The 15455-nt window shown below is 29.1% G+C and overlaps 1 protein-coding gene across 2 annotated transcripts; it reads left to right on the top strand.

The window, feature by feature from the left end:
- Nucleotides 1-3962: 3962 nt before the first annotated feature.
- LOC132939977 (uncharacterized) lies at nt 3963-13694 on the top strand. 2 transcript variants are annotated; one of them, XM_061007430.1, is made up of 14 exons: nt 3963-4382; nt 8036-8254; nt 8327-8404; nt 9037-9181; nt 9275-9487; nt 10784-11009; nt 11698-11832; nt 12002-12170; nt 12257-12337; nt 12396-12598; nt 12661-12800; nt 12893-12978; nt 13090-13269; nt 13348-13694. In XM_061007430.1, exons 3-14 carry the CDS (start codon nt 8351-8353, stop codon nt 13444-13446), a joined length of 1731 nt encoding a protein of 576 aa, XP_060863413.1. In that variant the 5' UTR covers nt 3963-4382; nt 8036-8254; nt 8327-8350; the 3' UTR covers nt 13447-13694. The 2 variants fall into 2 exon arrangements, with proteins under 2 accessions (XP_060863413.1, XP_060863412.1); XM_061007429.1 differs by having other exon boundaries at nt 11999-12170.
- Nucleotides 13695-15455: the final 1761 nt, after the last annotated feature.

Here is a 15455-nt window from a genome sequence, read left to right as displayed (position 1 = left end):
CACCATCGTCCAATTGATTAAAATATCTTATCTAAGTAGCAAGTATACAATTACGTAATATAATCGTAGATTCGAGATTCAACGCATCATCGACTCCTCTCTGCCAATTTCAGAATTCACTTTCCGGACATTATTGTCAAGAGCTGTAGTTGACACTTGACAACTCTTGGGCTTGTCACTTATCGGTATTCGTATTCCGAACTTGTATTGTAATAATTACTTTACAAACGACACTTTGTATACGAAAATTAGGGTCTTTAATTTATTTGTATGCCCCAGTAAGTTATCAGCTGTGGTTATTTCACAGGTTGACAGACGTCAAGTCCAATCGTTCAATTTCATCCAATGAAACACTTATAGTTAAATTTTAACTTACCAGACTACTATATTATTTGTCCAATCAATATTGACCAAATATTGTATGTCTATTTATTACATAATATTATAATATCTATTAGTTACCTTATTTGTGTCTCTGTATACATTTTTGTATAATTCAGTTGCGTACCTAGGTATCGAAAATCAATACAAAAATTCGATTATATTTTGAATGCATTTACCAAATATACAATATAATACCTATCGGTATTCTTGCAAAGTATACTAAGTACTACTAATTGTATATAGTATATGAGATACAGTTATGAAAAGAAATATAAAAAAATGTGGGCCAATATAGGACCCACTCTGATTGAGTCTGCTGTACAGTTAGTATATAGGTACCGAATGGGTCACTACAGTGGATGTGTTAAATTTGAATTCAATGTTATAAAATATTAAAATTGTTGTATACGAAAAACGATTCTAATCGATGACGGTCTTTCAGCTTATATTACTATGATAATATCGTATGATATAAATTATTATTGTTGCTATAAAAGGAAACTTATTTTACTAGGTACCTCGTACCTATTAGTAATACAGTAGCTGGTTAATTTTTTCGGAAAACCATGGGCGTCACTAGAGTCGAAATTGTGTGGTAGCATAACAAATAATCTACAAAAAATGTTATCTTCAGCTACATAATATCCTTAGAAATTCCAAAAGCCAGTATCTTAACAAATGCTTGACTAGCATTCAAAGTGGGCAACCATGCTAAAAAATCACTCTATACTTATGCTACACCTACAACAATACACAATAATAGCTATCAAATTATTTATAACGAATCCTATAGCTATAATATTCAAACTTTCAAAGAGTGGGTCGTAGACAAGACATTAAGGCAAACCACAAACGTATAATATCTATAATATACATCATAATTTATTTATTAAACAAGACGTAATTGTATGTAAATTTGCTTACCACCTTAGCACAAAAACGATAACATTGGAATATCAAATTCCGTTTAAATTCATGAGGTATAATTACACATGATGGACATAGCACGATTTTTTTTTTGAATGAGGTATCACTGGTATGGTTAAGGTGTAATCCACACGTAAAATAGAAGGTCAATTTTATCCACACTTTCACCACAAAGTAATTTACTGTTAATAATCAATGGGGGATAAGTTTATATTTTAATGTACCAATCTATAATATTGTATAGGACATGAGTAAACTATTTTTACTATACTTTTACATTTTAATATTTCATATGGGCCTAATTTAAGGGTCTACCCGGGTCCAGGGATAATCTGTGTACTTATAATAGGTAGGTATATCTGTGCGAATTCATCTATGCAACATTATCGTGACACGTCATGTGTATTGTCTCTGTCTTGTTCAGTGTATTCCCAGTCTTACACACGTTGGGGCAAAATTACGTATTAAAACCAAGAATTACGATTTTAGTTATTTTGTTATAATTTAAAAATACTATTCGTGGGTATGTAACATTTTTAGAGCATATTATTATATTTTATACACACAATAACATGTTCAAATGTAATTTTTTTGGCAAAAATGAATTGAACCTACTGTTGAAGGTACTATAATAGTAAAATAAATTACTTTAGGTAATCACAATATTGTCATTAAACATACCTACTTGGTAATATCATAGACTGGCAGACCGTCTTCTCTCAGAATCGTTTATCGTAGGTATACAATGATTTTATACCATTGAGTTCAAATTTAACGCCATCCATCGATCCAATTGGGCCACTTGTGACCTACTTTACAGCAGAACGAAACCCACATAGCCTCTTTTTTAAATGTAATTGAATGAACTCGTTTATTTGTTCAATGAATGTGAACGAGTTTTTATATTTGATAGTACCTGTACATTATATTCATATTATTCGAATATTTTAATATATCTATATAAAATTATAGTTATATTAATATAATTTATTACTCGTATCATATTTTTCCACGTTTGTTAAAATTGTTGTTTCTTATTTTTCGTATTAACGAGCATATTTTTATTCTGATTTTTATTTATTTCAGCAGAATAATGGGCCCCACTGAACATGCTCGTATTCACGTGAAGCCCACGAAGAATTATTTGTCAATTAACCAACAATTTGTTTGTTACGCATTCTAAATCTCAAAAAGATAAAATATTGAGGTTTTTGGTGACGTGAAATTTATAAGTTTAGGTGCTGGTGTGGTGATATTTGTTTTGCTTCAAAAGGATGATGAGCGATGACTGATGACAAGCAAAAATTTTTTTTTAAAAAACTCATTTATTGCTCCAACCAGAATCTAAAATATTAATAATCATCATAATAGGACAATAGGTACTAATACTATTGTTGTTGTAGCTGTAACTGTGAACATCATACTGACATATTGTGTTTATAAGTATATAAAAGCACAGCGCCAACCCGTCCACCGATCCACGAGAGTCTGACGATCCAATTCACACACGCTGTCAATCGTGTCGATGATGACGATGATACCTGTTGTAGTGTTGTATAAACACATTAATATGGGCACTGTCGCGCTGAATACTTGTTTTGCCAAAACTATTGAGACGAGTACGTATAATAGATAATTCCATATAAGTTGGTACAGTAGCCAGTAGGTACGGCATATATATATATATATAGGTCATAGGTGCTAACAGGGGCGGCTCCAGAGACATGGTGGGGGGGGGGGGTTAACATAATCTAACCTAACCTTCTGGAGCCGCCACTGAATGTTAATGACTGCAGAGTATTTACCTAAAACATTGTGTAAACAGAAGTTGTGAATCTCTTAAAAATGCATAGAAAAATTATCAATAATCAGAAAATATTTACTTGGAATCATTCCGCAATAATTAGAAATAGCTAAGATTTTTAGTTCAGATTTAATTATGATTTATTTGCAATTGCCGCGCTATGTCATATAATGCGTCTCTCAGAATCAGTATTTAATTTGACTGCATTTATTGATGATTTTTTGCTTTTTATATCTAAGCTTTGAGTATTTAATACCTAAAAAAATCCTCAAAGCTTTCTATATCCTTAATTTTTTTTTTATAATCTATTGAAGTTCAAATTAATTCAACATTGGATATTTACTCATAAACTAACGATTTTTCATGAAACGATTTTCTTATTGTCTTGCAATTTACCACTTTTTTTAAATTATTTATTTTTAATTCATCTTTTATGTATTTTTTTTTTATTCAAAAGGTTTTGTTTGTAACATTAGATAAACCATGGCATTATACATAAAACTATTAAAGCATTAAACTACCCATACTTCTGTTAAAATCTGTACACGTTCTTGTGTAGGCGGAAATCCATTAACATTTCAGGTGAGGGGGGGGGCTAATTATGAGATTATTGATGTAGTCATATTATATAGTCATAACTTAGTAAGTACCTATTTACAATAAATTATGACGTGATATTGCACTTGGCGCGCAGACGCCAGACAGCGCGGCGTCTACTATTGGTGGTCGTGTTGGTACGGCTGGGTTCTCACCCTTTCCATACGACGTACACGACTGCGATGCTATCACAATATTATTCTCAATACCCACTACCACTATACAATAATATATATGTCCCGAAACCTGTGGTGCCGTGGTCCGTGCCCACTACCCGGTAACCACTTCCAGTCAGTCGTCGGCGGCGCAGGCTCTGTCGCACACTCGAACCGATATGACTTAACACTCTCCCACCAAGGTCTTGAGCTGACCTTGATCGGCTGATAATCCGTATTCCGTGTGGCGCTGTCGGTTGTAGAAATAAAATACTCCGAACACTCATTACTCGCAGGTGTTCTGTTTTCGGTGTTGACTGTTTGAGCACTTCTTGAGAGTTCCTTTCGCTCTGTTTGAGAGTCTGTGTCTGCCGGTCACATTGACACAATCGTGACGAGCCAGTAGGTGCATGTCCGTATCGCGCCTCGAACTCTAAATCCATTCATTAGACACTAGAGAGGCATTCTTCAATGCATTCGTGTTCCAGGTTCAGGTTACATCGACAACGTTAATGGTAAGTTGTTGTCAATAATTATTATTGTCACCCTGACGCAGTTACAGGTTACAACCGAGTTAGTTGTGCTTTTATTATTTAAGGTCTACTTACCCTACTAGACTTTTATTGATTTTAATAGACCTTTCGTACTAATTTTTACGATAATTATTACCCGATACCTGTGTAGAATTTTTGAATAGCCAATGATTGGGTATCTTACTGTCGTCTTCTCGTTTCTTCTAATAATTAGTTCTGTGATTAGTTATATCTGCACTTAGCACTAACCCTATGGTATTAATTCCCGATTAATTCAATCTATCTGTCAAATTCAACCGCATTTAAGAAATTCTAACAGGTTGGTGGAAGGAAAATAGCTTATCCCTAATTAATTGGTTAATCTGTAATAGTGGTTTGTTTTGTATTTTATTTCTCTGGTGTTTTAGATAGATTCTTATGAAGTTATGAATAATTATTACCATAATATTAATTATGAATTAATGTATTGCTATTGTGTTACTGATCTTGATCTTGACATTCCTTCGACTGTAATTTGGTGTAACTCAATATTACCCATTATGTAACCTGACCTACTGTTTGTTATCTGTGTTGGTTTACTTTACATTAACTAGGTATGTACCTATTCTTGACTTAATCTGTCAACGAATGCAAATTATGTAAAACAATGATATCAAAAGAATTTACCTATTGTTATAATTTAATCTCATTAAACCTATTACCTAGTTTGGTTAAATTTATTAATATAACCGAAATCATTACCTACATTATTAGATAAGTTTATACACAATTTATACATTTCTTATTTAGGTATATTTTTCCAACTTAAGCAAAGTTTAATTTATACTTACAATGTAAAATATCAGTATACAATTAGTAATACATAGGTACATACTATAATTACAGCAGTTGAGATTATTTAACATTGCGAACTGCAAAGCATTATTTAAATGCTGAAAAGGTATCAATTATTTAAACCTTAACATGTATGCTGACGATGCCTGTTTGATAACTTATTAAACATTTTTTAGATATTATTTTAAATAGAAAATATTTTTCAATTAATCAATATTACCAAACATTAGGTAGGTATGTAGTTATTTATTTGTTTAAATAGGATTAACTTCAGACATTCTAAATTATATAATTTAAATGATTTATTCTATATAGTCTTGTATAAAAACTAATTCTATGATTTTGATACATCTAAATAGTTTTACCTAGGTATTAATTGTTTTTATAATAATTATATGCATTTTTTTTTTATGTCTTATCTATTTACAATTTAACAAATTATTATCAGTTAATATAAAAGTAGATTGGTATCAGTAACGGATCCAGAGGGAGGTCAAAGGGGGTATTTTCCCCCCACCCCTCAATTTTTCCTTTGGTTTACACTGTTTATTTTATTTTATTTTAATTAACTCACGCCCAATCGGGCAATTAGATAAATAATGTAAGGATATATACAATGTTTAGTGCTTCTATAATAATTACAGAAGTTAATTGAAATTAAAATGTATACAGATAAAAAGAATTAAAAATATATATATACATAAGTGGCCCAAGAATTAAGCAGCAGTTACAAGGCATTATTAAAATCTCGAAGCATATGATGCATAGGGTGAATGTAACCATAAGAAAGAGAGTGGGATAGAACGTAAAGAGGAGTATGATCTCTAGTTTGATAGGATGGAACACGAAACTGGATACTAGATAGAAGAGTAGGTGCATCAAGGGTGCAATTAAGAAGAGAAGAAACAAAATTAACGCCAGCAGTTAATCGACGGGTAGACAGTGTTTGTATATCTAACGTTTGGCGAACAAGCGAATAGTCATGTACATTTTTAATAGAAAAGCAGCATAGGAAAGGAACTTATTTTGTACCCTTCCCAATCTTGGTTGGTCTTTGGCTAGGTAGGGGTGCCAAACTTCAACACCATACTCTAACTTAGAGCGTACCAGACAAAAATAAAGTGAGCGGAGACAAATTGCCGCGGAGAACGTTTTTGAGACTTGTTTAATAAATCCTAGGATCTTAAGGGCTTTAGGGACAATTACATTGATATGTTGCTCGATACTTAAAGAGGGGAAATAGAAAATGCCGAGGTCCTTAAAAACAAACACGTTTATGTTTAATAGTTATCCAAATCAAACAATTCTACAAAGCCTGAGAACTTTTCCTATAGTCATTTTTTTATATATATAATAAACCGTATCATCTCTCCCCAAATAGGTAGTAGACTAATAGAAATGTATTATAATTAAGGTGACATCTAAAATATTATAAAGTATAATTTTCAAATTTTTTAGAATAGTGGAAAATTTAAAAACCAGCATTTATCTATATATATAAAACTGAAATCAAGCAAAGAGGAAATCTTTGTTACGGTTTGGCTTTGAAACTTCTTATCCAATTGTCATGCAGTTTTTTTTAAATGAAAGAGGATATCACAGAACAGGTTTTAGGCATAAATAAAGTCCGATAATGTTAGTCAATAATTAGTTATCTATACATATAAAATCCAAATACCACTGACTCACTGATCGCTGTATCTCAATAACTACTCAACGTACGGACTTGAAATTTGGAATAGAGGTTCTTCTCATATTTTCACCGTGCTTTAAGAAAGGATTTTCAAAAATGTTGCGTTTTAGTGGAGTAATTAACGATTATAATTATTTACTGCCAATATGTGATAAAATTTCTATCGTAAATCTCAAAATTCCTGTTTGAGCACCTACCGGGGGTGATCACTTCCCTTTTTAAATTAGCCTATGACACTCAAAAAGGATGTGGCTTTGTATTGGTGAAAGAATTTTCGAAATCGGTTCAGTAGTTTTGGTAGTTTTGGAGTTTATCCTGAACATACAAACAAACGCTATCATTTTATATATTAGTATAGATAAAAATGAATGTTTGTGTGTAGATTAGACCTCTGGGAAGAAGATAGGCTAATTTAAAAAGTGTTAAATTTGTTTTTTTTTTATTCATTGGATTTTAGTACGGTTGCGTTAGGCTTTTGTATTAATATTTATATTAATCCTCCGAAGGTGGAATTAAGTATAAATGACAAACTTTGTACAATTTTGATACTTTAGAGTTAAATTATACACTTACATACAAACAGCACGGGGTCCGCGATCTACCGCAGGTAGATTGCCTACCTGATTATATACTGCTGCGAATCAGAATTTTTATTCCGGGCAACAGAAAAGTTAAGATAAATGTTGATCACCATACACCGAATATTAAATAACGAATTGAACAAAGTTTGAGTCATATAGAATTGGTACATTTAACGGGCAACGAAGTGCCAGCGGGATCAGCTAGTAAGTTATATTACTATGTATCAATGTGTCAATGTCAAAAGACAAATTGTAGAAATCATTAAGTTATCTATTTAAATTAATATATTCATAAGAATTTTTATAGTTTTATGATTTTTTTTTAAACTACTTGATAAATTGTAATTTTGTAATATCTGTTGTGATTTAATATGTAAAAAAAAAAAGTACCTATCATATCTATTTGTATAAGAAATGAGTAATATGTTTAGTTACTCAACAATAAAATTATATATTTATAATTTCCATTGGATTTTTCAATGTTGTAACAGTTGTTAAACCTACCTAATTCATTTTTTTTTTTGCAGATTGTTTGTTTTGTTTTTAAAACACTTCACGTCACTATGAAGGTCAATTTGTACACCTTTATATGTTAAAATTACGTCTTGTATCAACACATTTCCTAAAGCAGCCATAAAAGCATTAAAATGTGCCGTGATTGGGATATGATTATCTAAATTGTATATTGGTATAAATTTGAATTTTAAAACTGCGTCAAGCTGTTGAAATTACTGCAGTGGTTTGCAGTAAGTAGTTTGTGGTAACAGTAATTTGTATAGTTAAACACTAATTTTGGTAACAAAAATTCTTATTTTCAGGGATTTACCCAGAGTTTGAATTGCATGAAAATGAAACTTACTTTGTGTTGTACTGACACACATATGCTTAGTAAGCAGGTAAAATGTTTTCATTGTTCATATTTAATATTATAGCAAATAACATATTTATTGAATTATGTATTTTTTTTTTATGTACTAACAACAACCTGCAACCTTGGGCAATCTTCCATATAGAGACTAACTAACACTTGTATGGTTAATGATTGATTTGATTTAGTAAAAAAAATGTCTATCCTTTTTAATGACAGTATAATTAATTGATTATATTAATTCAGTAATATTATATTTTGGTATAACATATCATTACATTTAATAAGAAAAATTGTATATTTAAATTCAATTTCTGTAAATTATTATTATTCTATTTAAATTATTAGTTTATAAATTATTTATTTATTTTAATTACATACGGGCATTCTGCCAGTATATAGTATTCTAGTATAATATTTTAAAGCTAGACACTCAAATTAACAGTGAATAAGAAGCAGTATAAAACACAACATTTAGAAAAAAAAATACATAAAAATCTGCTTAGATATACAAATTATAATTTAACTAGGTAAAAATATAGAAGATAGGTTTGAGTTATGAATGGTCATATTATAAACTGTATACATTGGATTATAGCCTAAATCTTGAATAGATTGTTATACTTAATCCTATTAAATACTCAAATCAATTTAATACAGGTTGAAACAAAGTTTGAGATGTTATTAGAAGAATATAATTCAGAAAAATTGATTTTGATTGGTATGCCGTTGGAAAAATTGCCATTGAATTGTGACGGGTTACCACTTATTGTAGAAAATATAAATGATTATATAATCGACAAAGGTATTTATTGGTATTGATGTGGATTAATAGTTGTTACTTTTTACTTATTATGAATTAAATTTTAATTTTAATGTTTGATTCATACATTTTTAGGATTATATGAAGAATGCTTATTTGATGAAGCATACTCTACTAATGGACGTAAAGCCAATATTATAAATGCTTATGAATTAGTAAGTGGTTCAAGGAAAAATTGTAAAACAATCCTTGATATTGATGCAGTAGATGTTGCATCAGTGTTGGTTATGTGGCTTTATTACTTACCAGAACCATTGATATCCTCAAAACAATTTTCAATGATTTGTGGTAATTTAATTATTTACAGTTTTATTATAAGGTATTCGTTTAATATCCTACTTTTATAACATTCAGTAGTTGGTATGCTTTTCATATGAAAGTTGATTTTGACAAAATTCAAAATATTATTATCTTACATATTTTATTTAGGTATTTATATTCATAAAATGTCATATATTATCATAACCATTTACCACTAAAGGCCTTATACTGTTCACTAACAGATAGCCCTATTCTTGAATACGGTTCAGTCCTCGGGGATCCTAGAATAGGTACAGTGTCTTGTCATCTGGAAAGGGATCAATGAAAATTGCTGAGGTTCGCTTCCTACTTACAAAACATTGATTGTACCCCTGATGATTTCTCTCCTACAATGGTCCATTAAAACTTTGTTTCTTTAGCTGATCGTAGACATGCAGCTAACCTAATATTTCTTCAACATTTACTTTCCTACTTTACTATCCCAACTTACCTTCAATGTCCCTACTCGTACTACACATTGTTCAGTTCCTTTCTACATCCCAAGCCCTAAGATCTCATTCTAACTATGCTAACAACAAACCACTCTGTCGATGAATGTAAATAGCAAACTTGGACCCTGCCTTCTCTTTATTATAGGCCGTGTACTATATCATTTACTATTTGTTTGTTAACTATTTATCATTTGTTTAATTTAAGCTACTATTTAAATGTATGTATATTTACTCTTTTATTGCTACGTTAGCTGTATGGAGTTTATGAAATAAAATAAATTTAGTAAATAAATTTATATACTTTCCATCTTGTAATGAGAGGTTGAGTTTGAACCCCTGACCCCCCTGACAATTTCATACATAAATACATTTTTAATAATATGGGAGAAGGTTTATCCTACTCTATCAAAAATAGCAGGGGATGAAAATATTGTCCTACATCCAAATAACTAGAATGAGTGTATCCACCTGAGTCGTGTTTTTAAATGATAAAAATTGAACATTCTAGAAATAAATACAAACCAATAATCCATGGTCTTTCTACACACTGGCTGTAGTTTAAATTTACATTGTTATTTTAAGTCTGAATCTAATCATGAAGAAACTTTATTAATTGTTAGTTCTTCATTTCCAGCGAGCAAATGGCCTTGTAATTAAAAATGTAGGTAGCATACTAAACAAATTAGGTTTTCATGTATGCACCATACTAAACGAGTGCTTACTATTATTATAATGTTGAACAAAACTATTGTTTAACATAAGGAATATTGTATTGTTACTATTTATAACATATTATTTATAATATTATATAATACATTTTCTATGCCAATAGATCTCAATGTCAATACAAAATACAGTGAAATCATTATGTCCATGAACAATATAAATAGACTAACTTTACAAGGAGTAATGAATATTGTGGATTCTTATGAAAAGCAACATAAGTCATATAAGGAGAAACTAGAGATTCTTTTCACACTGCTTTTGACAAAACATGTAGATATTGTTAGCCAAAATAATTCATCACAATTTTTAGACAATTTGAAGATTGTTTTAATGTAAGTTTTATTTTTATATGCATACAATTGTTAAAAATAGATAAAAAAAAATTATTGTATTGCTTGATAACTTTTTGGCCGGTCCCTTCAACTTTGAAGTAACCAAATCTGACTATATTATAAAACCATAATATAATCGATGATTTAGACAAATAGACTACTTATACAGTGATGCCCGTGGCAAAAACACTGTACCCAAGTTCCTTTTTTATTGCAAGCTGTTATCGACCATCATATTTAAATTTTAGTATTGCCGTTGTTCATGTAAAATATAAATTATGATCATTATTATTAAAATAGACAATTATACAAGAAAGGTCAAACATGTGTTACTGTATACTGTAGGTATATACAGTTAAGGTGGATCTTGTGTGTCTGCTGTATAAATATGAAAAATTAATATTTTTAAATATTTGTGTGATTTGTTTGAAAAATTTCAAGATGATAAAGGAGAGGGAATATTTGAGCATCTCCTTAGAATCCCACTAGTGTTCACTGATAAAATGTATCTATATATTATAATAATTATGCAATGCATATTAATTCATCATTTGTATTAATCAATTATTATAAATAAGATGTATCAAGAATTGTGAAATATTTAATTTATTTATTCATTATTTTTAATTAAGACAATCATATTTATCTATCGAGATTATTAATTAATTGTAATTTAATTTTTATTTAGGGAAGCAGAAGTAAATGATAATGTATCTGAATGTATTGGGTTCAATAAAAAATCTTTAAAAATAAAATATAATACCAATCATGATAAAAATGAGTTTAATAAATATAATCTTTGTAACAAGAAGAATCTATTTCGGTAAGTTATGTTTGAATTGTATTGTTAATATAAACATTATTTTAAAAATAGTATTTCAATCAAATGGGGCAATAAGGTAAAGAGTAGTTTGGGAAATTAGGTTTATTTAAAAATTCAAGTTGACATGTACAGGGAGCTGAATGGCATTTTGTGTTGATGCTGGTAGCAGGTCGTTCAGTGATGATGGATTACACTTAAAAACTGGTGCGGATGATGTTGATGCAACAGTGAAATGTCCAGCTTTGCATAAATCAAGTAGCTGTAACCTGACTGAAGCCTTTTCAGAAGAGGACGTTCATTACAACAACTCATTTATCAATGGTTTTTCATTTGATAAGGTACAATTTAATATGATTTCTAGTATCTGGTGAAATAAATGTATTTATTACTAAAATATTTAATCAATTATATGTTTGTTTTATAGAACAATTTAAACACTAAACCAGTTGATAAATTATTGTCTGATGATCATTTTTATGACAGTTCAGTTTGTGTTACTAATGAGGTAATTTGGAAATTCAACAAGTAATACAATTTTTTTAATTTTTTTATTTCTGTTGTAGTTATACAGTTCCCAAATTGATGACATGAGAAGTATAGAAAGAACCATGCAGATTCATTCCAGAACTACGACGAAAAGACCAAAAAATAAATCTATTAAAAATCATGTAGAAAGGGTTTTGAAGTCAGGATTTTTATCAAATGAAGAAAGTTTGCTGTTGAAAAACACTTTAGAACTTATGAAGATACTATCAAAAATTAAAAGGTCGGTACCCAAATATAATCACATAACATTTTAATTAAATATTTTAATTCTAATTTTTTTAGTGTTCAAAATCAAATTAACATTCATAGGAAAAATAGAGAAGATGAATTTGGTTTTGAAAATGAAAAGACCAACAAACGTTTTTCAGAGTTGCATTTCTTAAACAATCGCCTTGAGCAATTAGCTAGTCAGAAAAATAATTGTAAGTTTTTATTTTAGTCAAAGATAAACTTATTGATCACATATCATATCATATTATTATGATCTATTTGACTAACAATAATTTACTTTTAGATTTAACCAAAACTGGATTATCATATGGTAGATCATACAACCGTACAGTTTTGAATCTTAAAAATGCCCAAAAAGAAGCTTTTAAGGTATTTAATGTTGTGATTTTCAACTATTAAACAAATATACAATTTATGTTCTAATATTATCTTTGAAACAGCTCAATATTTAACGATTTTTTTGTCTCTTTCATATTTTAGCTACACGAAAATGAGAAAAATAACAAGAAAAATCCGAACGAAAACTTTGATAAATTAATTTCTGATATTTACAATATTCAAATAGTTCTCGATTATATGGAAAATAATTGTGGTGGTAAGGAGTTGCCCTGGAGGTCAAGTAAAGGTTGTCCAGGTCACAAGAGAATGAAAAAAAAACAGGTTAGTTCTATACATTTATTCATGATTGGGTTATTACTCGTTATAAAATAACATTATTTCATTATTTTGAATTTTTAGCTGAATTGTGTAACTGTTGTGTCTGATTTGCAAACAATTGGTGAGCACGAAGTCATGGAAACTATAGCCCAACCATTATTCAAACCAGTGGAACAGTAATTTGCTCTAATGTTTAGTAAGCTTAACCTAACTCTGTAAAGAAGTCTTAATTGTACATTTTTTTTTTTGGAAATACTTAGTAACGATGTACAGAACCATTTATTTTTATGATTAATATAAAATACTAATATAATAATCCTAATTAAAATTTCTATTAAGTAATATTATTTGAGACTTATTTATGTTTGGTACCTTCAAATTATTTAACTGATGTTTTCTAATTAAGAATATACAATCGTGCATATATAGTTCTGCCTTACATTCTTACTATTTTTAACCATATATTTTTTGTACAATTTATGGTCTGTACATTTTTCTTTATTTTTACAAAAAAAATAAGATATTTTTTTAAGGTATGAAATTCTTAAAATGTACCAATGTAACTTTTTTAGAAACAAAAATAGTTGAAGCATTAAGTAATTAAAAAAATATTGGTCTGATACAATTGTAATTATTGTGAGAATTTAATTTTTGATTAATGGATTAGGTCTCGGAGAATACTTTTCTTTGACCGATTATATTGGCTGTAGTGTCATAACAAATATCAAAAATAATAATAATACATAATATATAAAACACATGAATTTGAAGCGGGACTACCTTATAAGTTTAATAGATACTACATAGTAAATAAGTTCATAAATTATACAGCATTTTTTTTTAAAACTATTATGCTGTGTATAATATATTAATATATAATAAATTATTTAATAAAGTATATTTTCAATTTAAAATATTAATTTCAACTTCATAGTAAACTATATTTTTGAATGTATACTATAATATCTGGTTTGTAGATTTCATATCAACAAGTTTTTGTAAAATTATTTATTTTTCCTTAAATATCTATAATATTATTGATTGTTATTTCATATATATTGTAACATATAGTCTGATTCTTAATGTTGTAGCTCAACTTATTTTTAAGTTTTAAAGATTTTTTTAATCTAATTGTTATTTTATTCAAATGTAATTATTACAATCATATAGTTTAGTGAATTGTTTATTTATTAAAAGGGTTAACCGGTATACTTTTCTTAGCGTAGAATACTTTTTTAAAGTCTTTATTTATAGTATTTAAACACAATTGTTTAGTGTTTATAAAACCATTTTTTTAAATTTTGTTTTTATCTTATAGATATGATTTAATATACACATAATTGTCAATCAATATAAATTGACTACTTATTGATAAAAACATCATTGTTAGATGTAAAATAATGTACCTTAATATGTAAATAGTCTTATTGGCGTGCGAGAGGTTGATAACAAATTAAGCTTAATGAGTTACAAATGTTTTCGAGTTAGTTGAGGTGTCCGTGAGGGGGAGGCGCAGCCCCCTCTGCCATTTGGAAATAGTTATAAATTTGGTACAGTGAGGTTACAAATTTTAAAAAGTTATGAGGGACTCGCGTGTTAAGTTAGCCCTTCATCGAGTAACCAGTTTTCACTTTTGAACAACGAATTTACAAATTCTAAAAAGTTGGTTACAAGTAGTTAAACATTTTTCAAAATTGGGTTAAAAATATTTTGGTAGTTGTGTAATGAAGTAGAAAGGCTGACTCCACATGGCATGTCCTTATTAGCTATAGCCTTTATCTATAAAAACAATTTTTCACGATCATTTATGGAACTTGGTAAAATAATTATACCTATAAAAGGACTCGGAGCTATTAGATTCCGATAGGAGTGGTGAATGCATTGGTTTTATTACCAATTTATGAAGTGTCGGCGGCTTAAAAAAATATGTTTTTCAAAATAATAAAAAAAAAACTAATAAAAACTACGAGAACTCGAATTGTACACAACATAACTAAATAATTGAAATACTGTGCCCATCCCAGTTTATATAAAATAACAATTTTTTTTTCATAAAAATATATATCCACGGTAAACCTTGAAAATCAAATACATGGGGCAGTCTATCAAAAATCTTATAGGAATTTACAACTATCAAAACTACGTTTCCACAACTTTTTTGAACGAATCGTAAATTAAATCGAGAAATA

This window comes from Metopolophium dirhodum, chromosome 2 (assembly GCF_019925205.1).
Source record: "Metopolophium dirhodum isolate CAU chromosome 2, ASM1992520v1, whole genome shotgun sequence".
NCBI lineage: Eukaryota > Metazoa > Arthropoda > Insecta > Hemiptera > Aphididae > Metopolophium > Metopolophium dirhodum.
The sequence above is the reverse complement of the archived record's forward strand: the minus strand, read 5'-3'. Positions and strand labels throughout refer to the sequence as shown.

Bases quoted from the DNA above. Each gene is read 5' to 3' on its own strand.
- LOC132939977 (XM_061007429.1), top strand. From the start codon at position 8,351: ATGAAAATGAAACTTACTTTGTGTTGTACTGACACACATATGCTTAGT. The intron at 9,182-9,274 runs GTATTTATTGGT...ATACATTTTTAG, and splicing joins TGATTATATAATCGACAAAG to GATTATATGAAGAATGCTTA. The intron at 11,010-11,697 runs GTAAGTTTTATT...ATTTTTATTTAG, and splicing joins AATTTGAAGATTGTTTTAAT to GGAAGCAGAAGTAAATGATA.